A 25,316-nucleotide genomic window follows, 5' to 3' on the forward strand; every position below is an offset into this window, starting at 1 on the left:
CAGTTGTTTGTTAGAAAAATATACAAAAACACAGATAAAAAATTAAATAAAAATTTAACTTTTTGCGAAACTAAGCTCGAGCCGTTAAAATAGCGTCTGGTATTTCTATGGTATTTATCGCGTTGTTTGTTTTGGTATTAACGGTCTTTGAGATTTTCGGATTTAGTCGAGCGCGGTCGCACTATACACACAACGCTAGTCTCATTTTGGTTTTTTTTTTTAAACAAATGCATTTGTTTTTTATTTTCGAACTGTGTGGAGTAATTGAAGTGGCCAAACGTTCAAACGCTTGTGGAAAATGGTGTGAGAACGCAATGCACCAAAATTTGCGATATGCATTAGCCAACAGCATCAAAATATAAGATAAAATTATGTAAGTGTGTTAGTGTGTGTATTGTTTTGTATGTGCGCGCGCGTACATGTGTGTGTCATGTGTATAGTTTTGGCAGTAACAACTATTAGTAAGAATGCAACAACAACTTTAACAACAATAGCACAGGCTTTGCCATTTGCTAATGCTGATGTCGTTGTTCCCGTTCCCCCACACACATTTCGTTCAACATGTCAACTGTTTTTTGCGCGCGTGTGTGTGTGCATGTTATGTTTTTGTTTGTGTTTGTGCATTCGTCATATTATGTGTGTGTGTGTGTGTGTTTTTTTTTTTTGTTTTTCTCTTTAAATTATATGTGCATAACAACACAGCTGCGTCAGCTGCTACTGCTTGCTTCATTAGTTATATTAAGCACTGATACTATTGTTAAAAACACATGCAGTCATAAGTTGGGCAAGAGTCAGTCACAACACCATTTCTCAGGGTCAATGCTGGCAATAACAATAGGTTTCCCACCCCCAAGCGCATTTGGAATTCCCATAGAGTTGCGCGCTACAGATCCATTGAACTAGTTCCGTACGGTCACGTGATCTGCATAGATGCTGTGAATAATGTGTGGCGGTTATTGTGTATTTGTGTAGATATTAAATCAATATTCAATGTAATATGCCGGCTAAATGACATCATGTTCGGATTAGTTGATAAGTAGTTCGACTTGATTTGCACCCAGCTCCAGCGGCGCAGTTATGTGCAGTGTGTGTTGTAGTAGTTCATTTGCAAAACCGGTTCAGTAAACAAAGGCTTGCCAGATCGTTGCACAAACAAACATTGCTCTCATCATCATCATTGTGCTCTCATATGCTCTCTCTCTCTCTCCCTCTCTCCCTCTTCTCTTTAACCAGCAAGCGACGCATACATACACACATTCACATTACACACACATACATTTCCATGCATCAACAAAAAGAACAAGCACAACAACAGCGCACAGCGGTGGCGGCGACAGCGGCGGCTGCGCTGCCAGCTTGCGCCAGTTGCCTCTGCCCGCTGATCGCCAACAATCACAACGATGAGCCGATAGTGATGGCACTCGGCCAGCAATGGCACTGCGATTGTTTTCGCTGCTCCGTTTGCGACTCCCACTTGCATAGCTGGTATTTTGAGCGTGAGAACCTGCTCTATTGCCGCGAGGATTATTATGCCCGTTTCGGCGACGCCTGTCAGCAGTGCACGGCGGTTATAACGGGACCCGTGATGGTTGCCGGCGAGCATAAATTTCATCCGGAATGCTTCTGCTGTGCCGCCTGCGGCTCATTCATTGGCGAGGGCGAGTCCTACGCCTTGGTCGAACGCTCCAAGCTCTATTGCGGCCTCTGCTATGGCAAATGCCTACCCCTCGATGCTCGGGCACGTATCACAAATGCAGGCAAGCCGATGCACTCCATACGCCTGGTGGAGATACCCAAGGATGCAACGCCCGGTCTGCGTGTGGACGGTGGAGCCTTGGACGATGGTTGTCCCACTGTGCGGATAACCGAGTAAGTAGCCAACCAAAATAGAAATGGCTAAACAACGTATAAAGCAATAGAAATTCCTTACGTATTTAGTAGCATATAAAATAGAATAACACAAGCTTTTAATACTAAAAAAATATTGTTTAAAACTAAAAGCTATATTTATGCAAATAGCAAATGATCAAAGATGATCATCTCACATAATAGAAAAAAATAATAATTACAATAACCCAAATTAGTTAAGGTAGTTAGTTATATATGCATTAAAAACGAGCTTTCAATACTAAAAAAAAAATAACCAAATAAAACAGCTGGTATATAAAGTAAAAAATCACACTTGAATCATAATAAGCAAAATTTGTCAATGCAAATTAATCCAAAAGCTTTTTTCTAAAATACTAAAAAATGTAAAAGCTCTAAAGGATTAATCCAAGAAACTAGCTGAAACTAAAAAATATATACTAATGATTAAGGGCAAATTAAAAAAAAAAATCTGAATGAATTCATATTAATTTATTTTGTAAATTTACAATTTAGCAAACGAACTTTTTTAGATTGAAATGTTTCGATAGTATTATTATCATATATATTATGAATTAGATAGTATCTAAAAAGTAATTGTTGCCTGTCTGTTAGAAGTTTTCGAAAAAAAATGAAACTCAAATAAGAATGAAACTATGTAAACTCTCAAGATAAAGGTGCTTGATATAGAAACATATTATTGTCGTAGAGGCTCTAATCTAATTTTGATTTACTTGATACTACATACTAAAAACTAAAAAAATTTAGGAAAAAGTTCTTCTAATAATTTGCTTCTGTGCTAAGAATCTGTCAAAAACAAAAAGCCTTTATAATCAGCTCTAACAGTAAAGTACATAGTTTATATGCTCACTAAGAGTTTTTTTTTTTGTCAATGAAAGCATTTAAAGCAGCTTTAGCTTAAAAAGCTACAATGTGCTTTGCACAAAACAAGAAAAAGCTTTTGGAAAAAAAACAGCTGCTTTGAGTGCTTTTACTTGAACTATTAATTTGTAATTGAAATTTGTTAGCAATATTTTAATGCCTGGTGTTGGTTTTACTTTCCTACTCTCTCTCTCTCTTTTCTCTCTCTCTCTCTCTCTCTCTCTCTCGCTCTGTTTGTGTGTGTCTCTGTCTCTGTCTCTTTTTGAATTACACTGTGTCTCGCTTATCAAGCTTAATTTGTAAATTTTATGGTCGCATGGGCAAATACGCCTTCTCCCTGCTTACCTCGGTGGCGGATCGTTGTTGTGCTTCATATATGTAGGTAAACCAAGAACCCCAAAATACCCAATACGAATCCACAAGAATATCCCTGAAGCGGCCCCTTGCAGTGAACGCTCATTAATCCAATCACTCTGCGCGTGCTTTTTAGGATCGATGTGAATCTCACGAATTTGCATATCGGCGATCGGATACTGGAGGTCAATGGCACGCCCGTCAGCAACTCGTCTGTGGATCAGATCGACAAGCTGATACGCAGCAATGAGAAGATGCTGCAGCTAACGGTGGAGCACGATCCGGTGCAGGTGTGTCGCAGCTGCAGCCAAGCGGACATCCAGCGCGCCAGCTCCGCCTCGACTCTGATCCTGCCCCTGAGCACGTCCGCCTCCAGTGTTGAGGTCGGTGGCCGTGGCCGGGAGCGCCTGTACAAGGCAGCGGCCACCGAGCCCAGCGGCAAGGTGCGCAAGATGCGACAGCAAACGTTGCAATCGCTGCAAAGCAGCAAATCACTTGTGCCACAACAGTCGCAGCAGCAGCAGCAAGCGCCGCCGTCGCAGCAGCAGCAGCAGCAGCAACAACATCCACCGGAGCAGCTGTCGTCGCAGCTGAAGGAGAAGGAGCGCTGCTCGAGCCTCTCGAAACTGCTGGACGAACAGCACACGGCGCAGCAGCACTCGGCGCATCCACAGCTATACGATTTGTCGCGCACGCAGAGCTGTCGCGTCGTCCAGAAGCCGCAGCGCATCTTCCGCGCCTCCGACCTGGTGATGGGCGAGAAGCTGGGCGAGGGCTTCTTTGGCAAGGTGTTTAAGGTGACGCATCGGCTCACCGGCGAGCTGATGGTCCTCAAGGAGCTGCATCGCGCCGACGAGGAGGCGCAGCGCAATTTCATCAAGGAGGTCGCCGTGCTCCGGCTGCTCGACCATCGGCATGTGCTCAAGTTCATCGGCGTGCTCTACAAGGACAAGAAGCTGCACATGGTCACGGAGTATGTGGCCGGCGGCTGCCTCAAGGAGCTGATCCACGACTCGAGTCGCGTGCTCAGCTGGTCGCAGCGCGTCTGCCTGGCCAGGGATATCGCCTGCGGCATGAGCTATCTGCATTCGATGAACATCATCCATCGTGATCTCAATTCGATGAATTGTCTCGTGCGCGAGGATCAATCGGTGATCGTTGCCGACTTCGGCCTGGCGCGCAGTGTCGATGCGCCACGCCTGCCCGGCGCTGGCACCGGTCCCGGTGCCGGTGCCGGCTCCACCGCCAGCTCCAACTCGGGCTCCATCGATGCCAGTGCCATGTCGCCCAGCGGCACGCTGCGGCGCAGCAAGAGCCGACAGCGCCGGCAGCGCTACACGGTGGTTGGCAATCCCTATTGGATGGCGCCCGAAATGATGAAGGGCCTCAAGTACGATGAGAAAGTTGATGTCTTCTCCTTCGGCATCATGCTCTGCGAGGTGAGTCAATATCGGAGCATATAGTGAATATATCTAATTGCTTTCCATACACTAGGTGATAGACATGCCTATATGGTGTTGCATTCCGCTTTGTGCTGTCTTCGCAAACGTTTCACTGACTGCAGTTGCTCTTTCTCTCTGTCTCTCTTCTTTCTTCATTTTCTGCTGGCGTCTTTGTTCTTCAGAGCTTTCTTTGCTCTGTAATCTGTAACGTTTCACTCGTTTTTCTATATTATATGTCATCAATCTGAGCATTCTCCAGATTATCGCCAGCTTTCTTTACTTCTAAGGCCTGTAGTCTATCAATGCCTTACTATTGATGCATTCGTAAACGTTTTACTGGCTATTAGCCATATATAGCTGCTTGGCATACTATACGTTACTTAGCTTAGCTCTACCCTAAAAATGATTCTGTCTCGCTCTTCCTAAACGTTGCTGGAACACCAACTAATGCTGCTGCCCTCTCCCTCTCTCTCCTCACAGATAATTGGCCGTGTGGAAGCCGATCCGGATTATATGCCACGCAACTCGGACTTCAGCTTGAACCAGCAGGAGTTTCGCGAAAAGTTCTGCGCCCAGTGCCCGGAGGCCTTCGTCAAGGTGGCCTTTGTCTGCTGTGATCTGAATCCGGATATGCGTCCATGCTTTGAGACGTTGTACGTGTGGCTGGAGCAGCTGCGACAGCACTTGGACGCACAGCAACAGCCGCCGGCGCGTCTGCTGGACGAAATCGAGAACTTTCAGGACAGCTACATCAGTTCCGAGGATGCGCTGTCGCCGACATCGCAGCGCAGCCTCGACAATCTAACGATGGCCGAGACAGCACCACAGCAGCAACAGCAGCAACAGCAGCAGCAGCAGCAGCAACAGCAGCAGGAGCAGCAACAACAGCAGCAGGAGCAAGCGATTCAAGCCAGTCGGGCCAATGAGGTGGAGGAGAAGGAGAATGTGGAGCTAATGGAGAACGTCGTAATGCGCACCCATGACATACCCAAGTCTCCCCATTTGGGCAAGGATTTCTCGCCGAGTGGCGAACGGCTGCGCGACAGCATGCGGGCCCGGCGCCGGCAGCGTTTCCTGGGCGCACAGCCGCAGCTGCGTGGCTTAACGCCGGAGACGACATCCACGGAGCGAGCGCTGAAGCAGGCGCTGAAGAAATGCCGTCCATTTGGCGAGAAGGGCTACCTGGTGGACCTGCGTCCCGGGGCTGAGCTGCAGCTGAACGATGTGCGGGACCTGAATAACTATTCCGATGTCGACTCCAGCTGCGATACGAGTCTCAACTACCACGAGGTGAATGTGACGCCGACGCCGACGGTGACGCCGCCGCCAGAGGCGCCGCCCACACCGCCGCCGCTGCCCGCCGTGCCGCTCGTGCATCAGTTGGCCTTCGAGGATATGCGCACGCGGCTGCATCAGTGCCGCAGCAAGTTCGAGCACCTGGAGGAGGCGAATCGCCGCAACTTCAGCCAGTCGCAGCACTCGATGCGCCACTTCTTCAAGACGCCGCCGGTGGCACTGAAAATGTTCCAGCGGCTCGAGCACGAGGCATCCCTCAATGGCAGCAGCTCAACGGCAGCTGCAGCCGCAGCAGCCAAGCAACGCAGCACTCAGCGCATCAATCAGACGCCCATCTTTGGGCGGCGCCAGCTGCCGGCGCAGCAGCCACGCCTGCAGCACGCCGGGTCCTTCGAGCAGCTGGCGATAGCAGCGAAGCCAGCAACAGTCGCCAAGCGCAGCAAAGCAGCCGAACAGCCAGCCACAGCACCAGCAGCAGGAGTAGCAGGAGCAGCAGGAGTAGCAGGAGCAACACCAACAGCAATAACAGCAGCAACAGGAGCAGCAACAACTGCAGCAACGTCAGCGGATTGCCTGGCCAAGAAGCACAAGCTGACGCTGCCACTGTCAGCCACTTGGCAGCGCCGTGCCGCTCAGCCCGTCAGCAAAGCCACAAAGCCACACAAATCTGCAACAGCCATAGCCAACAACAACAACAACAGCAGCAGCAATAGCAGCAACAGCAACAACAATAGCAGCAACAGCAATGGAGCCTCGCCCACTCGCCACCGACCGGGCTCACCGGGCAAACATCTCGCCCAGCGCCATACAGCAGCGACGGCACAGCGCCAGAGCCACAATCACGGTAAATCCATTAGAGCATGCCATTCAGAAGCGGATGGCCCCTTGAGTGCCACGATAGACCCAGGCTAACACAATGGCGCCGCTGTTCCACAAGAGAGCTTAGAGTCAAATAGATCAAACGAATGTACCGTACTGTTCCCCTAGAGACCTTTAAATAGATTGTATTCAACAAAACTAGAAAAACTAAGCAACAGCCTCCCACAGCACTGGTCAATAGCTTTCGACTATCGAGAGCTTTGAGCTTAACTAAATGCTAGCTAGTCAGCTATTTACTATCTAGATCTAGGCTATGTTAAATATCCCATTAGGCCAACATCTCTAAGGCTCAACAAATTCATATGATCTCAGAACAAAATCTGCGCTCCTAGGATTCGCAACAACTTAGAGCAAGCTGAAAGCTTAACTGAAGGAATATATCTGCCTAGCTTACCATAAAAGCTCTATATATAGTATGTATATGTAGTAAAAATCCGTATAGCTCGAGAGAAAAGTATGTCTTTTTACAAATATCCATAGTTTTTCGTTTAGAATTCAGAGCAGGCTTAAATTAGAGCATAGATCTCCCTGTTTTGAGCTGAGTACTTGAACGAATCTGTTGTTAATTATAGTTGTATATACAGTTCTATATATATCTGAATATACATGATACCTCATCTTCCCTACATAGCTTTAAATCATGACATTTTCTTATGCAAAATCAACAGTTTTTCGCTTAGAACTGATAACTACTTAGCTTATCATAGGTCTCCCCAGATATTGAGGAGCTATAGAGTGGTAAGCATTAACATCCATAGCAACATCTAGACATATCTCTAGTTTAAAGCGTGTCTCGGAATACCAGTCTCAAAAATATATTTAAAGTACATAGATCGGGGGGGAGCAAATGTATGTCAGTTTGTAATAGGTATTTTTATACCCTGAACCCATTAAAAATAGGAAATGGGTATATAATGCTTTTTCTTTATAATTCGCCATTGCTCTTGAGCTTAGTATTAAACAGAGAATCAAATGTCTAACAAGTTGGCAACAGATGTAGTAGAGAGAGCCTACATAGAGAGTAGATTAAAGTGATAATCAAGGGAATGATATAAAACCATGGATATATATATAATTCTTGATTCAAAACGATTCTTTTTAATAGTATTACTAGTTCCAGAAAAACCGAACGGAAGGAATAAAGACTGAATGGATCAAGAACCTATTATGTCAAAGCACAAAACGCATTATAACAGCTTTCAATTATAACAGTTTTCCATCAACGATTACTAATAAATATGACTTTCATCTGTCCCATCACATCTGTCACATAGCTATAGATCCATCCATATCCACGTATATAGTGAATCTGTATCTAAATCTTGGCATCTTCTTCTAACCCACACAGTCTCGTCTGCACCACAGCAGCTGTCGAAGAGCACACGCCTCAGCATTCTCAGTCCGGAGAAGGTGCATCGGCTGGGCGCTCGCCTCACCGACCAGAAGCAGAAGCTGCGCGAGGAGGCGGCAGCAGCAGCAGCTGCAGCGCTGACAGGCAACAGCAATGGCCACGCCCACGGCCACGGACACGGACACGGTCGAGCGGTGGTCGGTGCAACGGCGGCGGCGGGCAATAGCTTGAATGTGGATCGTCGACGTCGAGCACCGCCCCCACCGCCAGTGCGAACGCACTTTAATACGCGCTGTTAACTGTTATACACGTGTGCTAAGTGGACGTTAGCTGTGCTGCGGCTTGAAAGCAATACAAAACTGTAATACATCACGGCTGTTATACACCAGTAGTGCAGAAATTGATAAACAAACTGTGAAAACTGTTATACACAGCGGCTGCTATACACCAGTACAGTACCAGAACAATGGCAACTATAAAACAACAAATGAAACTGTTATACACGTCGGTTATGCACTAATCACTGTTACATGCATCAACATTGAAGCACATGTTTGAAGAACCCATAATTACCATAAATCAAAACTGTTATACACAACAGCAACAGCAGCTACAACTTTTATATGCCGCTTTCAGTTGCTGTTATATGCGAGTGTTAAGTGCTCTATTATACACAATATGTACACAGCAGAGACAGCAACACCAACTCATTCCAACAACTGTTATACGCAGCTATGATGGCCTAATAGTGCGCCACTAATGTGTTATACACATCAACATAAAAAGCGATACACAGGAGCAGCAGCAGCGAATCACCAAATCATCATTTCCACAAACTGTTATACACGACATTCCACAGTTGCAAACATTCCCACATGCATTGCATCGATAACACGAAAGCAAATTTTTAAAAAATCAAAACGAGTAATCGAAATCGAAGCAGACGAAACAGAAAAAAACGAAGCGAAACGGCGTTGCCATCTCGGCAGCGCAGCGACGACAGTTGCCACGCCCCCAAAAAACTGTTCGAAGAGTAGTAATAGGAGAACGAGAGAGAGAGAGAGAGGAAGCAAAAGGCACCCAAGGGTGCTAAAGACAGTGAAAGAGAGATAGAGAGAGAAAGAGTGTCCAAGCTTGCCCGATAACTGTGCAACTAATCTAGAACTGTTATACAGCTTGAATAGCATAGCAGCCGCAGCTATAACAATTAACATTTATACACAATATAACAGTAATGCTCAATATATATATATATACATTTTTTTTTTATATATAACAACTGTTATACAGCATTAGTATTTTATTTTTTTGTTCAAATAATCAATATATATATATATATTTATAATTTTTTTTATATATATATATAACTTATATAGATATATATCTCTGTATACATTTAAGATTAAGTGCCTGTTAAAGTGAATAATCTGAAGATGTTGCAATATTTACAAAAACAAAAAACGTTGTATAAGTTTACAGGGTATTCGAATTAACAAAAGTTCCCCAAAATATATAGATATATATAAAAATAATAATAATAATAATAATAAATTAAAAAAAAAAAAAAAAAAAAAAAAAGTATGACAAATCCAATAACGAAAACGAATCGAAAAGAGATGGAATGAGAGAAACTAGTGCCATGTGCCCACCAAGCGCGAAAGAGATGACAACAGAGAAAGGAGGCGAAGAGAGGAGCAAGAAGAAGAACCAACTGGTATATAGTATATGAGTCGAGATCTGTGTTAGGTTGGGTCAAAATGCTGACAAGTGAAAAAAGACGAAAACTAATATTTTTTTTATACACATACAAACATACATACATATATGTATATATAGATCTATATACATATATATATCTATGTTCCATGTTAGTGCTTAAATCTAATTTATTATATATTAAAAAATCAACAAAAACAAATTTGATAAACTATACCCTCCTATAAATACTAATACGAACTAAAAACATTAAAAAGAACATACACAAAAACTGTACTACTTACTGTTATACATACATATGTTATATGTGTGTCTATATATATGTAGCGATCGAGAAATTGAAAGTCTAACTTATGCTCGTTTACTTTATATTTATATAAATGTTTAACTGTACTACGTGTATGTGTTATACAAGAATTTGCAATTTGCTCAATGCGGCATTAGTTCATAAGTAGCACAGTGCTAACTGTTATACAGACACACACATAGACATATATACACACACATACACATGTATATGCTGTTAAAACAAAACAAAAACTGTTATACGCTCTATTATACTTTATATAACTAGGCAAACAAAAAAAAAAAAACGCTTACAAAATGAATTATGCAAACATGCCACGCCCCCACCACAGCCCTCCAATAACTGATTCATGTAGATGTATATATATATGTATGTGAAAAGTTGCTTAGCTGTTATACGAATGGTTATAACAGCTATATTGCCTCGATGTGCGCTTCTAAATAATTCAAGCAATATATATGTATATATAAATATATAAATCAAATACTTTATAAATTTAGTTATACTACTATAATATTACCAGATATATGTACATATATATATATATATCGAATGCATATACAACGCGTATATTTTTGTATGCAGAGTTAATAATTATTGTTTTAAAATACAATTGATTTTGATCAAAACCCTACACAGCAAATGGTTTTTCTTAAAGGGGTTGGATTATAGATTATTTCTGGAGTATAGGCACCTCTATTTCAAAATGGATTAATGCTTGCCAGGAACAGCCAAGTTCTAAGTTCCTTAAATATTTAAAGTCTATATGGAAGTTCTGACTATACTCTATTAGCTGAGTCTAGAAGCTAACAGCATTACAAAGCATTCATAAAACTTGAAGGGACTTTTTGGATACACATGCATAAATATCTATTAGATATTATTCAAAAGCTTATACAGGCAGAACTACGAATGTCGACTGAGCGAATGCAGAAAATCCCATAGATATAATTACCATAGAACATAGAAATAGAGCTTTTTACGGTTTTCCGTGTTCCGGTTAAATTTCTTCCGCTTGTCAATAGAGCAAAATTGAGAGATCTGAGAACTGGCGTATAACAGTATAATGGTTAATTGCTATTAAATTGAGTTAGCTCTGCCGGTTGAGTGTTTCAAGTGCACTTAGTTCACTCGCCTGCACTACGGCCGTAATGCTACGGGATGGGAAATTGTGGGAATGGGGATGCGGAACAGGCGGGCTCTGTTTCTCTTTTTCTTTTTTCGTTTTTTTCTTTCTTTGGCATTGTTGCTTCCAGGAAGCCTCGCAGCCTAACAATGTTGGATACACACAAAATAAAGGGCAATACGACAGGTTGTATCCATCGTGGAATTTGTCCCAGACCATGGTCGGAAGACGGATCGATATTAGTGTATGTATACATGCATATACATACACACATATATATGCATGTATTTAGTTGGCCGGGCCAACAGCCCAGGACAATTGTTATACATGCATACAAAACATTAGAAGTAGGAGGCGTGGCATATATACACATATATACATACGTACATACAGTTACGTACATGCGCAATGCAAACGTTTCCTGGTCATAAAATGGAACGCACACACACACTCAACCACGCTCGCGCCTTACATATGCATGTAAAATGTATGCTAGAAATTCGTATATACATACATATGTATGCATGCATATATTATATGGGCTGAAGCGTAACAGCGCTGCGCTGCTGGTCGTTCTTGGCAGCGCTGCAACGTTGCCATTTTTCAAGCTGCTACTTAACAGCTGCTGTTAAGTCAGCTGTTCGCTGACGAAATCAGCTGCTTGCGCTAATTAGCTACAGTTTTTCTCGCACACACACACACGCACAGACGCATGCTGTAGTCATTGCTTGCTAGCATAACGGTTTAAAAATGCGTAATGTAGTCATCATGCTATACGTCATTCGGTGCAGCAGTAGCAACTGCAGCTGCGCCACTGTCAATGCAATTTACTGCAATCATTAACAGGCTCTGCCGCTGCAATTGCGAGCGCCACTGACGTGACGTAGCAGCGACGTCGGCAGAGACAACGACGCGCCGTTACGTATTCAAGGTCTACATTTGTGTATCGATACACGAACGTTTGTATGTATGTAGCATGTGATTGTGCCACAATTTCGTATGTATACGCTAGCCCATGTACATTTACATATGTATGTATACATTCATGGATATATATTTATAGATAAATATGTATATATGTACGTACATACATACATATATGTGCCTGTACAAATGGTATACATACACGCAACGCTAGTGTACTGGAGCAATGGTCGCTGCTCTCGTTTCAACCCCCAACACGAAACGCGCCCCTTTTGCACGACATGCCCATTGCCATGCCCCGTCGTCACAGCGTCGTCAGCGCCATGCTTTGCGTTTTGCTTTTGCTTATGACGTGCTCGCACGTACGCGACGCACAACTGTTGTGTATATGTGTATATGTGTAAGTGTTTTGGTGTATATATACATCGCGTCATACACACATATGCATAGAAATACGTATATGTGATACAGTGATATCTCGCTAGCACGACACGCCATAGCCATGAATTAGTTGCCTGCACAACACGGACATCCGATGTGCTGACTGTGTTCTTAGTGTAGAGCTTACACTGTAGAAGTAAATGCACATGTGTGAGAGTGTGTATCTGCCAAAAGGCGCACGCATACATATGAGAGCGAGAGCGTGCGCGCATGAACTCAAAAATGTGTACAATAGTAAACGGCAAGAAGCCCAATTGCCAATTGGCATCACTGAAATAAGCTACTATGTACAATGAATCGGAATTTGACAGATCTGAGTGTTTCAATTTTTTTACATCGTAACATTTGTATTATTTATACTACTTCATATCCTAAACTTGAATTATATTATTGTAAATTATTAAAATAATTCTGCATTTGTACTACACAATATATAATAATCATATTTAGTATGCGAATAACTTATATTTCATTTTTAATACCAATATACAATATCCAATTGTCCATTTCCATAGATACATACATATATATATGTACGGATGTATAAACATCCCTGTTACATTGGCTATCTGCATGTGCACATTTACCACTGGGGCGTCAGTGCTGCTGACTATTTGACGTGCCTGCTTTTTTTTTCTTTTCTTCTTTTTGTTTGGTTTTGCTTTTACGCTACTTTGCTTTGCGCACCGCTCATTTTCATCATTCTGTAGCCGAACGTTGCCGCGTCAAGTTACGCTTACGCTAAACATTCTTCGGTGTTGTTGGCCACACATATTGAGCGTCGCTCGGTACGTGTCTTTGCTCTGTGCTCTGTGTGTGCGTGTCTCTGTGTATGTCCGTCTCTGTTCATGTGTGTATTTTGTGCAGGCGACAAAGACGTAGAAAAAAACTGAAGCGTACGTGTATGTATAATACGTGCATACATACATGTGCAGCTGCGTGTTTATGTGTGCGTGCGCCGCAGCGCAATAGAAAAAATATTTAAAAACAATCAAACTACATTTTTTTTGCCAGTGTACGGAAAAAAACAAAGTTTAGAAAAATAAATAAATTTTTTTTTTGTATTTTTTGCTGGCCATGTGTGTGTGTGCAGCAGCGAAAATCAATAACAAAGCGCAAGACGCTAACAGCAGCAGATAAAAAGAAAAAGAAAAAAATTTGAAAAACAAGTTTTGCAGACGGACATGGCTATAGCGTGTCAGCTAGTCGTGCTGAACAAGAATATATATTCTCTGTGCTTCAAACAAATTTATAAGAAGTAATTTACATATGTATATGTGTGTAGATGCATGTGTATAAAATGCCGGAGCGCAATGATAAAAACGACAACAATTCGCCGGTACAACAAAAGCAACAGCAACAAAAACAACAAGAGCAGCAGCAAGCGGCGCCATTGTTAAACAATTATCGATATTTGTTATCGACAAGCAATTAATCAAGCGCTTGACAGAAAACCAATTCTCGTTCTTTCTACTCCGTGTGTGCGTGTGTGCGTTTGTCTCGTGTGTGCGTTTTTTTTTTGTTCTTGTGCATTTGTGCGCGCAGCGACGCTGACGCCAAAAAGTGGGTCGAGTTGCGCGCGTAAATTTGGGTCGCAGCAGCCGCAGTCACCGTCGCTGTCGACGCCGTCGTCGTCGTCGTCGTTGCAGCAGTGCATTCCATTCGACTTCCAGTTGAACTACTAGAAATCTACACAGCACATATACAAATACACCCAGCCCCACCCCCTCACAACAGCAACAACTGCAACTACAGCAATCCCAACCCCAACCCCAACGAGATGTCGCTGCAAACGAAGAGGCAGCACTGCTACCTCTGCGATCTGCCCCGCATGCCCTGGGCCATGATCAATGACTTCTCGGAGGCCGTGTGCCGCGGCTGCGTCAACTACGAGGGCGCCGACCGCATCGAGGTGGTGCTGGACGCGGCCAGGCAGATGAAGCGGCTGCATCCGAGCAGCAAGCGCGCCCACGAGAACGGCGAAGTCGTCGTCCTGCAGCAGCAGCAGAGTCTGCAGCAGCAGCAGCTGAGTGGCGGGCCACAGCATCGAGGCGCTCCGAGCACATCGACAGGTGGCGGGCCAGGCCCGTTGTCGCTGTCACATCATCATGCCGTGGCGGCCGCTTATCAGATGCCGCGCATCGGTCCACCGCCGCCGCCGCCACAGCAGCAGCAGCAACAGAGCAGCGGCGTCATGGACTTTCCCGTTAAGTTGGAGTCGGCGCCGGATGTGCGACCGGTGCGCATCTCCCATATGACGCCCCACCATATGCCGCCCACAGCCGGTCAGCGTGCCGGACCTGGACCCGGTCCCGTTACACAGCAGCAACAGCCGCCCGTTGGCAGCGGCGTCAGCGCCTCAGCTCTGCTGCCCGCCCTCTCCGTCAACTTGAAGCGTCCGCCCTCCGAGGACGTCGACATTGAGTCACAGCAGCAGCAATCGCACGGGCCACCGCACGTTGGCGTCGGCGTCGGCGTCAGCGTTGCCGATCTCGCTGCCGGCAGCAGCAGCGTCGGCGTCGGCCCCTCCAGCGTCAAGCGCAGCGCCCTCGATGATCCCAACGGCGTGCGGCCGCCCTTGACACGGGGCGAATCGCTGCCCGCGGTCAGCTACGTGCCCGAGCGGCAGCTCAACTTGCGCGACAAGCAGCAGCCGGTGCGGGCGCCCAGCTTCGATGCGTCGACCTTCAAGGCAGCCGGTGAGTTATGCAACAACGACTGACTAGTCGAATACCCTGTAGAATAGGAGAAACTAAAGCTAAAACTAGGCAGACAAGTCTCATAGTCAGGTACTTGCAGAGTAGATGTGTGTAGTGTGGCTAAGCAACTACTATGTAATACCCTGTAAAAATTCATAACATGAAAATCTTGTCAAATTACATTCTGGCTCTTTTAGTAGCTGTTAAAGTTGTTAGCTGACTAATAGGCAGCCAATGCGTAATACCCTATAAAACCAACTTCACTACTATGTTGATCATTTCATGCCTTGGTATTTTATTGGCACTTTATTCTGAGTACCTACTCCAATCCACAACTGTAAAACATGGAGCTAGTAAGCAGTGACTGTGCCATACCCTGTAAAAACTGTGAGAAATTTGTTGGCCATTTCATGCATGCCTTGGTATTTATAGTATCTTGTACACGTTAGCAAGCAGCGACTGCGCCATACCCTGTTAGTTGGTACCAAAAAAAAAAAAAAAAAAAAAGTACCGCAAGTATTTGTTCATGGCAAATTCAGAGAATAGCTGTAAATTCCATGCTGTGTTAACAGTGGAACAAAGGCAGCTTTATTCAAATAAAATTCTCCATTATCTATAAACACATTTATTTATATACATATACATATATATCAATGTATACTACATACATACATATTTTATGAAACATATGTCTTCAGCTCTGATTTCAAATTTTTCAATTTTAACATCTTTCAAAATGTTTCCAATGAACATCGAGAAACATGCAAAAGCTTCGATTCCGTGTGTATGCACACACACACACGTACACATATGTGTATACATGTGTGTGTGTGTACCGTTGGAAGATAAGCGCCGCTGCGAACTGGCACACAAAATCCCAAGCCGAGTGAGCGAGCGTGATTGTCGCTTATCAGAACGAAAGCGAGACAGAGAGAAAGAGAGAGAGAGAGAGAGGGATGATAGATAGACAGACAGACTAGGCGCAACAGAGATAGAGAGAGAGTGGGGGCACAGGAAGAGATAGCAGATAGGAAGAAATAAGTTGTGCTTATCAGTCGAGCAGCAGCGCGACTATTGGCTGATAACTGGCAACGCAGCGTCGTCAACAGCAGATTAGATAACGGAACCGTCGTCTATATATGCATATATATATATATATATATATATATATATATATATGTATGTATACATAAATATGTATACCATGTACATACAGCCTGTTATCAGCATGTCGCCGCCGCAGCTTATCGGCCAGAGGCGCAGTCGCTGAGCTAATTCTGCTTCTGCTGGTGCAGTTGCAGTTGGTGGGTTGCCTTGACGCAGCTTTTTTTTTTTTTTTTTTTTTGGAACGCATGAGCTCTTCCAGGCGCTGGGCCACAACAAATAATGCGTATGAGTGTGTGTGTAAAACACGCATATGTATGTTGATTTGCTAAGCTTGGAAGGCGTCAAGTGCATGGTCAAATGGAGGGGGGAGAGGGAAAGAGATAGAAACATAAATAGACACGGGCAAAGCTAAACAAATTGCATTTGTTTAACTAATTTTGGTAGTTTGGACACACCAAAATGTCACGTACACAGTCAAGCACACAGGCACCCACACAGACAGAGTTGCACGCATTTTGCAATACAACAAGGAGGACGGCGACGACGCAACCCTCATTGACAGTAGCGGCACCTTTTGGTGCTGCCAACCCTTGCCATAAAAAGGCATTTGCTGCTCGTCATGCGCAAAGCTAAAAAGCTAAAATACATAACAGGCATTCACAGAAATACATATGTATGTATGTACGATACATATATATACATTCATACATACATATATGTATATGTATGTATGTATGTATACATACAACTCGTATTCGGCTACACGTAACCCGAAAGGACGGTACGCGACCCGAAAAAATGTAATAAAAACAGACGTGCAAAAAGTCAACATCGCTCGCTGCTGCTGATGCTACTGGATTGTGAGTTAAGCTGAGCTGTGTAACTGTGTCTCTCTCTCTTGCGTGCCAAAGCTCTGTCGTTGCTATTACTGCTGTAACTGTGCCTCTCTCGCTCTCTCGCTGTTACTGCTGCCTGGGCTAAACGGGTTTTTCGATTTACTGCTCGGTTCTCAAAGTTTGTATATTGTTGTTTTTTCTTTCATTCTTTTGTTTTTTGTTTTTCTCATTCTTTTGTGTTCGTGCGTGCGTGTGTGTGTGTGCGCGCGCAAAACGTCATTAAACTTGTTTTGGTTTTTATTTCTCCTTTGCTGTTTTACGCTATGCGATAACAAGTTGCACACACACTTACACAGATACGCGCGCATACGCAGAACAGCAAACAGTGTAGATAAAATTTGTAGTTAGTATACGGAACGGCGAACTGCAACAGCAACGTTTATCGTACACACACACACTACTTACAATCTATATCTATGTATATGTATATTCATGTACATATGTGTATACATGCCCGAATACTCACCAAATAGAAATGAAAACCAAAATAATGAGAATTTTTCGCGCATGCCGATGCCGTCATCTGCCGCTATACAGTGGGCCCAAGCGTATTTTCATTGATGATCATATAAGTTTAGTAAAATATTTACTGCTGAGTTGGAGAAAAAAAAATGTAATTGATAGTTTAATTGTTACTTACGTTGTACAGCATTTCGATGGTATTTGTTTTATAATAGTGTTTTGTAAAATGTAGTGCGAATCTTATTGACAATCGCATTGACACACTGTGCGTGTTTCTCTGTATACATACATACATCCACACATACATGCACGTATGTATGCTTCTTGTTGATTTTAGGTCTTTTTCGTTTTACTTTGCTGCGGCCATTTACTGCCTATTGCTTGTATTTACGTTACGTTTGTGCTTTGTATATTATATGTATGCATGTACTAGTGTTTCATTACCAAACTCTGTATGTGTATATGTATCTGTGTGTATACTAAAAATACAACATTGTGGGATACATACAAAATAAGGCTGCACAATATTGATACATATATATATATATATATATATATATATATATATAGATAGATAGATAGATATGTATAAATATAAATATGTATGTATGTATATGTATTCATCAACAGCATCAGCTTTTATAGCTTAGAACATAATGCATACATGCACTGCATACATACACAAATATTTAGGCACACACATAGAACGTGCGAGTTGCTTGCTCCCGGCCGCCCACTTCTCTCACTCTCTCGCTCGCTCTTTCTTTCCTTCCTTCAACGCGCTTTGTTGTATACATTCAGCTCTCTTGCAATTGCAGCTTGCATTGAGAGCGCAGACATTTGCGACCATTCCAATGTGCGCGTTAGTCACAAATATTTCATTGTGCACACGCTTCTCTCTCTCCCCCTCGCTCTGTGTCTGTCTCGCACTGCCCTATGTAATAATTAGGCACGCTCTCTGTCAATCAGAAGCATCTCATCATCAGCATGCAGTGCAGCACCTTTACCGTTAACACGTGAACAGCAGCATGCAGAGAGAGATATTGCGATGAGAGCATTTGCACTTGTGTGTGTGTGTGTCTATGTGTGTGTGTGCATGAACCTAGGCAACATCGCAGTCGACGTCGCCACCGCTAGCTCTGCCTGCTGATTAGCTGCATCAGTGCACAGTGTGACCAACCACTACAAGCGCACGTAATACGTGTGAATGAAAGCGACACTGTTCTTGGGTGCATAAATCACGGAAAAAAGAAAAGAAAAGCAGATTTAATAAAATTTTATTTTGGTTAGTCGCAAGCACATGCCCCAATGGATGATAAGCGAGACAATAAAATAGGGTATCATGCCGCGTTGACATATCTTATCTAACGTTCTATCAGCGAGCAGTGCTTATCAGTCGAACAGTGGTGCAGATAAGCAGGTACAGTGGTTGTGAAAGTAAGTATGTGAAAGCATATTCATTATGTATGCAGGAACAGAGATACGATTAAATATAATCAATAAAGCAGAGTTAGCGCTTTGATAATGTAGATTAAACATTGCATTATCAATGATTTATCGATTCCATGGTTCAGACATGTGTATTTGACGTGAGTGTGGGAGGAGTGTGGCTCATAGAGTGAGTGTTTATCAAGAGTTATATAATTTTGATATATATACTAAATAATTTGTCGCTTTCTCTTAACATAACTAGAAGCAAATCAAAATGTAAATTTGAGATTTTCAAGCGTTTCCGTTGTAATTCCCAAGCACTTTAAGCATATGCATTAACTGAGCAGATAAGACGATCATGAGTAAAGCACTTATGAGAGCTCCCTTGCGATAAGTGCTATGCCTCTCATGCTATTTATATAAGTTCCAATTAAATTAGTTTATTTTGTGTATATATGCTATACATATATAGAACGTGGCTCCACTTTCGTTTGCTTTTGGGTTGGTTGGGTTTTATGCACACAGCTGTTTTTGGGCTCTTATCTTATCGCTAGGTAATTGCCTGCTCCTCATTGAGGCCACTATCTTATCTTATCCATGGCCAACTATGACTGATAGCGTGTGGTTTATGTACACATATATAATCATTTATATACATATATATATAGATAGATAGGGCTAGTATTTGTTTTCTAGATAGAGGCAGATCACACGACTTAAGTGCTGCTCTATTCTAGGCATATCGTTTGTTTATTTTTGATTACGGCTTTCCTCTTCTTTCTGTTTGCTGATATGGAAGGAAGGCTTATTATCAACGGAAATCAATGGAGAGATTTGTAGGCTTATGTACATATATTGAAATAATCTGCTAATAATACAAAAAGAAAATATAAAAATTCTCTAATTACGCACTAATGTTTCATTTTCAATAACAATAGTTGAATAATTTTGCAAATTCTTCAAGATCTAAACATATAGGCTATAAACCATACATAAACCATACATATGCATATATGTATGTGTTGGGGTGTGGCCCCATTCATTCATCTAATACAGGCAAATAGTTTTTTCTGTGTTTAAAAATTAACAAATGATTCATGTTTGCGCTGTAGTGTGCAAATATGATGCCAAAAGCAGCAGAAAATAGAAATGAAATGAAATGTAAAAGAATTGTAGCTAAAAATAGATTGGCCCGAAGAACTGAATGTCTACTGCATTCACACTGAAGCAAATTGATTGTTTCCAAGTGAAACTGAAAATATATTTATATCAAATTGTATGTAATGCAAATATATATATTTATACATACAAAATAATTAACTGAAATAGTTAAAATTTCTATTTTGTAAATATATTAATTACATACACACAAATGGCTTTCTGCTCACTGTGCACATGGCGCTCAGTGCGGCTCTCTCGCGCGCTCTTTTTGAATGGAGGCGGCAGCGATGCTCTGCACGCATTGCATACATGTCGATGATGCTGCTATACTTTGTTGTCGTTGTTGTTGCTGCTGCTGTTGTCATTGTTTATTGTTTTTCTTCTTCTTGCTTATTATTATTATTATTTTTACACATTTTCGTGCAAAATATAAACAAATGCTATAAAAAATCACATTTCATTATTGGTGAGGCCACACACACACAGCACGCACGACGCTGATGTCGGCGTCGACGTCGACGTCGATACCAACGGAGACGGCAACGCCAACGCACCAAATTGCGATTGTCTGTGCGCGTTTTTTGACTCGCCAATTTAGCAACGTGGCGCAGGAACAGGCAACAGCAACAACAATAATAACACAGCAACAGTTTCCAATAAATAAACATAACAGCACTCCCGGGGCAGACGGTAGCACTTGGTATGCAGCCCACTGTGCGGCCGCTGACAGCGTCGTCGACATTTGAGCAATGTGCACGGCCCCGCTAGGCATACAAATTAAAGCCCAGCTCAATTCCAGCGTGCCTCTGGGTTGTTGCTGCTGTTGTTGTATTTGTATTTTTTGCTTCTTTCTTGTAGCTTTTCAATATCATCATCGGCAGCAAAAGTAAATTGTGGCTACGCGTGCGCGTGCGCTGAATATGTTGAAGCTCATTAAAAGCAAAGGAAAAAAGTAAAATAAAAGTAATAAAAAAAAGTCATGTTAACAGCAACAGTTAACAGAGCAGCGGGACAGAGACGCGACCGCGGCCTGTTAAGTCTTGCGCATGTGCGCACACACATACTTGCTCACATAACTATGCATATTTAATACATATATCTATATATAAATAATATATACAACTATGTACCTATATATAATACATATGTATATATATAAATTACGTTTGTGTGTATGTTAATTGGCGTGACCGCCGCTCGGCAAGTCACGCGGCGGCCGTGCCGGCTGCGTGACGAAAAAACCAAAGCAAACAGTCAAAACAAAACTACAAATATGCTTGCGCATGTGTATGCGTGAGTATGCGTGTGTGTGTGTCGTCGTATCTGGTATACATACACGAAGTGTCTCAGAGTCTCGTCTCGCGTTGCATGCTTGCAGAAAACGAAAAGGAAGAAATAAAAAGTAAAGAAGACAACAAAATATATAAAAAGCAAAAAAAAAATAAAACCGGCCCAGCCAACTGCCAACTGCATTCTGCACGTTTGCTAGCTCGCTCGCTCGGTCGCTGTTGCTGCTCTGCATGCGTCGCTGCCTTGTGACGTATGCGCAGCAGCACCAAAAACTTGTTTCGTTTCAATTCGTGTCGTTTGCTTCGCTGCCTAGCGCTCTGGCACTTTGCCAACTGACGTCGCGTTTGCAAAAAACCAGCTGGTTGAAGATTCTATTGTTGTTGTCGTCGTTGTTGTTATTGTGGTGTTCGTGCGCTGCGCTGCGGCACAGTGGGGCCAGCAACCTGCACAGTGTGTTGTGCTGTGACGTCACGTTGCCGCTGTTGTCGCTGCTGGTGAATGAAAATGTTGTCGTTGTCGTCGTTGCTGTTGCTGTTGCTGTTGGCAACATACATACAAAGAAGCACATGCATGTGTTTGTGCGTATGTGTGTGAGTAAACTGTGAAACGTTCCGTGCCAAGTTCTAAAATTACAAATATTGCGCCAAAAAAGACGAATGAAGAGAAGAAAAAACATCTTGCAATGAAAATGATTTCATTTAGTAGTTTTCCTTTTTGATTCATTCGCAATTTAAAAACGAAAGCAGCCTTCATTAAGTAAATGTCGAGCATTTTTATGCATGTCATAGATATGTATGTATGTATGCATAGCTGCATGCTTTGTGAATATGTATGCATGTGTATAGACGTATTTATGTATGTAAATATGCATTTGGCTTTTAGCTTAACATTTTGATGTACAGTAAGCTGTCAATAAAACAAACAACTGTTTCATTAAAATGCTTGATAGTCAAATTTACTATTTAATGTATGTCGACTTATACAATGGTTGAGGGTGCTCGACGAGCAGATACTCTGCAGAGCTATGGTAACGCAATTTGAAAATACACCTACCCACATACATATGTATACATATTTTATGTTTATATAGTAGAGATAATTAACTAACTACTATCTGGCTGCCCTGTAAATTTCATTAACAAATTGCATATAGTCGCCTATGGAGCGCAGTCGCTGCATAAACTACGCAGTAAACAGAGCGCGCTTAGATTTGTAAGTATGTATGTATGTATGTGTGCGTGTGTGAATAGCAGGATTTAGGGCATCTCTTAGTCGAACAGAGCGTTATCAATTTAACAAAAATTGTTTTTTTTTTTTTTTTTTTTTTTTTTTTAAATTTACGCCATATTGACTAGGAGACAAAGACAGGAGATCTCTCTCACTTTCTCTTTCCCTTCTATGTCGATTAAGCTCTCTTCCATGTTAACCGTTAAGCTGTAAAGCTTTCTTTCAGTTGCCTAGCGCTCTCCAAATTGAGTCTCCCTTTTATCAACGGACGAGTCTTTACATATCAGCCTCTCTCTTACTCTTGTTTGCGTATTCTAATTCTTTTTCCATTCGTTCTTCCATTTGCAGAACACTTGTCTCCAGCCAGCCGTCGCAATGGATCGAGCCCACCATCGGGGCCGATGCCTCCGCGCAGTGTTCACTCGCCGAATAGCTCGGGTAAGTTTTAGCTAACTGTGAATACAAATAAAAATGAAACTAATTGCGTTTCTCTATTGTTCTCTTGTGCAGGCTCTTCGTCGGGTCGCCGCTCGTCGGGCTCTCGCCATGTATCCAGCACAACGGTCACAAGCAGCGAAGTTGGCGGCTCGAATTCAGTGCAGGCGGCCGCCGTTGCTGCTGGCTTGGGCGCTGGCAGCGGAGCTGGCGGCGTCGCCGGCTCGCTAGGCGGACCGGGCGGCCCGAGCAACTCACAGCTGAGCAGTTGCAGCAGCGCTGGCGCCGGCGGCGGTGGCGGCTCTGCGTCTGGCAATGGCAACGCTGGACCCTCATCGCTGCCACCTAATCCGAACGCCGTTGCTGGCGATGGCAGCGGCGGCAGCGGCGGTGGCGCCATCGGACCGAGTGGCAGCAATGGCAGCGGCGCCGTCAACGCCGGGCCGGGCAGTAGTGGCAGTCAGGGTGCGCCCGGCATGAGCAGCAGCAGCAGCAGCAGCGGCGGCGGTAGCAGTGGCGGCAGCGCGGCTGGCATTAGCGGTGCGCCTGGCAGCAGCGCAGCGCCAAATTCAGCGGCTGCAGCAGCAGCGGCCGCAGCCCAGAATGCGACGCTGAAGTGCACGCTCTGTCAGGAGCGACTCGAGGATACGCACTTCGTCCAATGCCCATCGGTGAACATCCACAAGTTCTGCTTTCCCTGCAGTCGTGAGAGCATTAAGCGACAGAATGTGAGTAGAAAGTGAAAGATAGAGAGCGTTCTATCTTTGTTACGTCAAACTCAATATGCTTACTAATGCCATCTCTTTTCATCCCATCATCGCTTACAGGGTCTGGGCAATGAGGTGTATTGCCCAAGTGGGGAACGATGTCCGCTGGCCAATTCCACCATACCGTGGGCCTTCATGCAGGGCGAAATCACCACAATATTAGGCGAGGAGGTGAAGGTTAAAAAGGAGCGAGAATCTTAATGTCCATTTTATTGCAAAAAGCTGCGCAGAGCTTTGGAGCACTTTTGAGCCAGCCAGTGAACAGCGAACAGCGAACAGGGAACAGAAAGAGAGTGAGAGAGAGAGGAAGTTTAATATTGTTCGGCGATCACCGGCTGCACACACACGCAACTCTCTTGACTCTGTCTCGCTCGCTCTCTAACAACAATGCATATGTCTGTCTGTCGCCGACGGCAGCCGAATGCCAATTTTTACATTGAGCGAGACAACAAAAGGAAGAAAACACAAATTTTTTTTTCTGCGGCGGTCGCGACGCCGGCGTCGCAGCTACAACGGGCGAGCGCGCTCTGTCCATGACGACCAACAACAACAACAACAACATTTTTGTAGGCATAAGCAACAAACGAAACAAAAACAAAAACAAATGCAATTTGTTTGAAAAAGAAAAAAATATTTGTACTTTTAAAGCAAACGAAAAAAGTAAACAAAACACCAAAACAATTTGAAGAAGAGAGCGCAAATGCAAGATGGCAGACATTTTGTAGCGCAAGCAAAGGATTCTTTTTAGCCAAGTGAGGGAGAGAGAGAGAGAGAGAAAGAGAAGAAGAAGAAGGTGCAGCAAAGAGTAAAATGAATTAATGCAAATGTAACAACAACAACAAATCACTAAATAACTGAAACAATGAAAGCAAAAACAATTCGATAGGCATTACGTAATATATACATATATAAACATAAATATATATGTAAACTTTTTTTTGATACACTTAAGTTAAGCTACTTTTTTGTTGTTAATTTCCTTTAATTAAAAGAAAATTAAGAGAAAAACAAATGTCTTTAAGCTTACATTAAGTTTTTTTTTTTTGTGCTAATTCAATAATTTATTTTTGTTCTCTTAACTACATTAAAATATATATGTCTTTATATATAGAAATGTATAACTAAAATATATACATATATTTTTACACTAATTTTAATTTAATTTAAAAAACAAAACACCAGTTTTATGCTAAAGCTTGTAAATATTCATACCACATAAACGGAATACAAATATATATATGTATTTCTACATATATA

The 25,316-nt window shown here is 43.0% G+C and overlaps 2 protein-coding genes across 6 annotated transcripts; both read left to right on the forward strand.

Annotated features, from left to right (window-relative positions):
- The first annotated feature begins 176 nt into the window (after positions 1 to 176).
- LOC6585529 (LIM domain kinase 1) lies at positions 177 to 8,976 on the forward strand. Of its 4 annotated transcripts, XM_032732897.2 has the most exons (6): positions 177 to 373; positions 1,234 to 1,869; positions 3,040 to 3,126; positions 3,239 to 4,541; positions 5,025 to 6,684; positions 8,068 to 8,976. In XM_032732897.2, exons 2-6 carry the CDS (start codon positions 1,283 to 1,285, stop codon positions 8,367 to 8,369), a joined length of 3,939 nt encoding a protein of 1,312 aa, XP_032588788.1. In that variant the 5' UTR covers positions 177 to 373; positions 1,234 to 1,282; the 3' UTR covers positions 8,370 to 8,976. The 4 variants fall into 4 exon arrangements, with proteins under 4 accessions (XP_032588788.1, XP_032588789.1, XP_032588791.1 ...); XM_032732898.2 differs by lacking the exon at positions 3,040 to 3,126; XM_032732899.2 differs by lacking the exon at positions 177 to 373 and having other exon boundaries at positions 1,781 to 1,869; positions 3,040 to 3,130.
- A 4,625-nt stretch (positions 8,977 to 13,601) lies between these two features.
- Positions 13,602 to 24,878, forward strand: LOC6585528 (probable E3 ubiquitin-protein ligase IRF2BPL). Of its 2 annotated transcripts, none has more exons than XM_002011120.4 (4): positions 13,602 to 15,283; positions 23,206 to 23,295; positions 23,368 to 24,020; positions 24,120 to 24,878. In XM_002011120.4, exons 1-4 carry the CDS (start codon positions 14,365 to 14,367, stop codon positions 24,258 to 24,260), a joined length of 1,803 nt encoding a protein of 600 aa, XP_002011156.1. In that variant the 5' UTR covers positions 13,602 to 14,364; the 3' UTR covers positions 24,261 to 24,878. The 2 variants fall into 2 exon arrangements, with proteins under 2 accessions (XP_002011156.1, XP_043865327.1); XM_044009392.1 differs by lacking the exon at positions 13,602 to 15,283 and adding an exon at positions 21,694 to 21,742.
- The last annotated feature ends 438 nt before the right edge of the window (positions 24,879 to 25,316 follow it).

The sequence above is a fragment of the Drosophila mojavensis genome, unplaced genomic scaffold (genome assembly GCF_018153725.1).
Source record: "Drosophila mojavensis isolate 15081-1352.22 unplaced genomic scaffold, ASM1815372v1 contig_136, whole genome shotgun sequence".
Taxonomy (NCBI): Eukaryota; Metazoa; Arthropoda; class Insecta; order Diptera; family Drosophilidae; genus Drosophila; species Drosophila mojavensis.

Excerpts from the sequence above, each read along its gene's own strand:
- LOC6585529 (XM_032732897.2), top strand. The coding sequence starts at position 1,283 with ATGCATCAACAAAAAGAACAAGCACAACAACAGCGCACAGCGGTGGCG. Across the intron at positions 4,542-5,024 it reads TCGGCATCATGCTCTGCGAG|ATAATTGGCCGTGTGGAAGC; the intron begins GTGAGTCAATAT and ends CTCTCCTCACAG. Across the intron at positions 6,685-8,067 it reads GCGCCAGAGCCACAATCACG|TCTCGTCTGCACCACAGCAG; the intron begins GTAAATCCATTA and ends TAACCCACACAG.
- LOC6585528 (XM_002011120.4), top strand. The coding sequence starts at position 14,365 with ATGTCGCTGCAAACGAAGAGGCAGCACTGCTACCTCTGCGATCTGCCC. Across the intron at positions 23,296-23,367 it reads TCACTCGCCGAATAGCTCGG|GCTCTTCGTCGGGTCGCCGC; the intron begins GTAAGTTTTAGC and ends TCTCTTGTGCAG. Across the intron at positions 24,021-24,119 it reads AGAGCATTAAGCGACAGAAT|GGTCTGGGCAATGAGGTGTA; the intron begins GTGAGTAGAAAG and ends CATCGCTTACAG.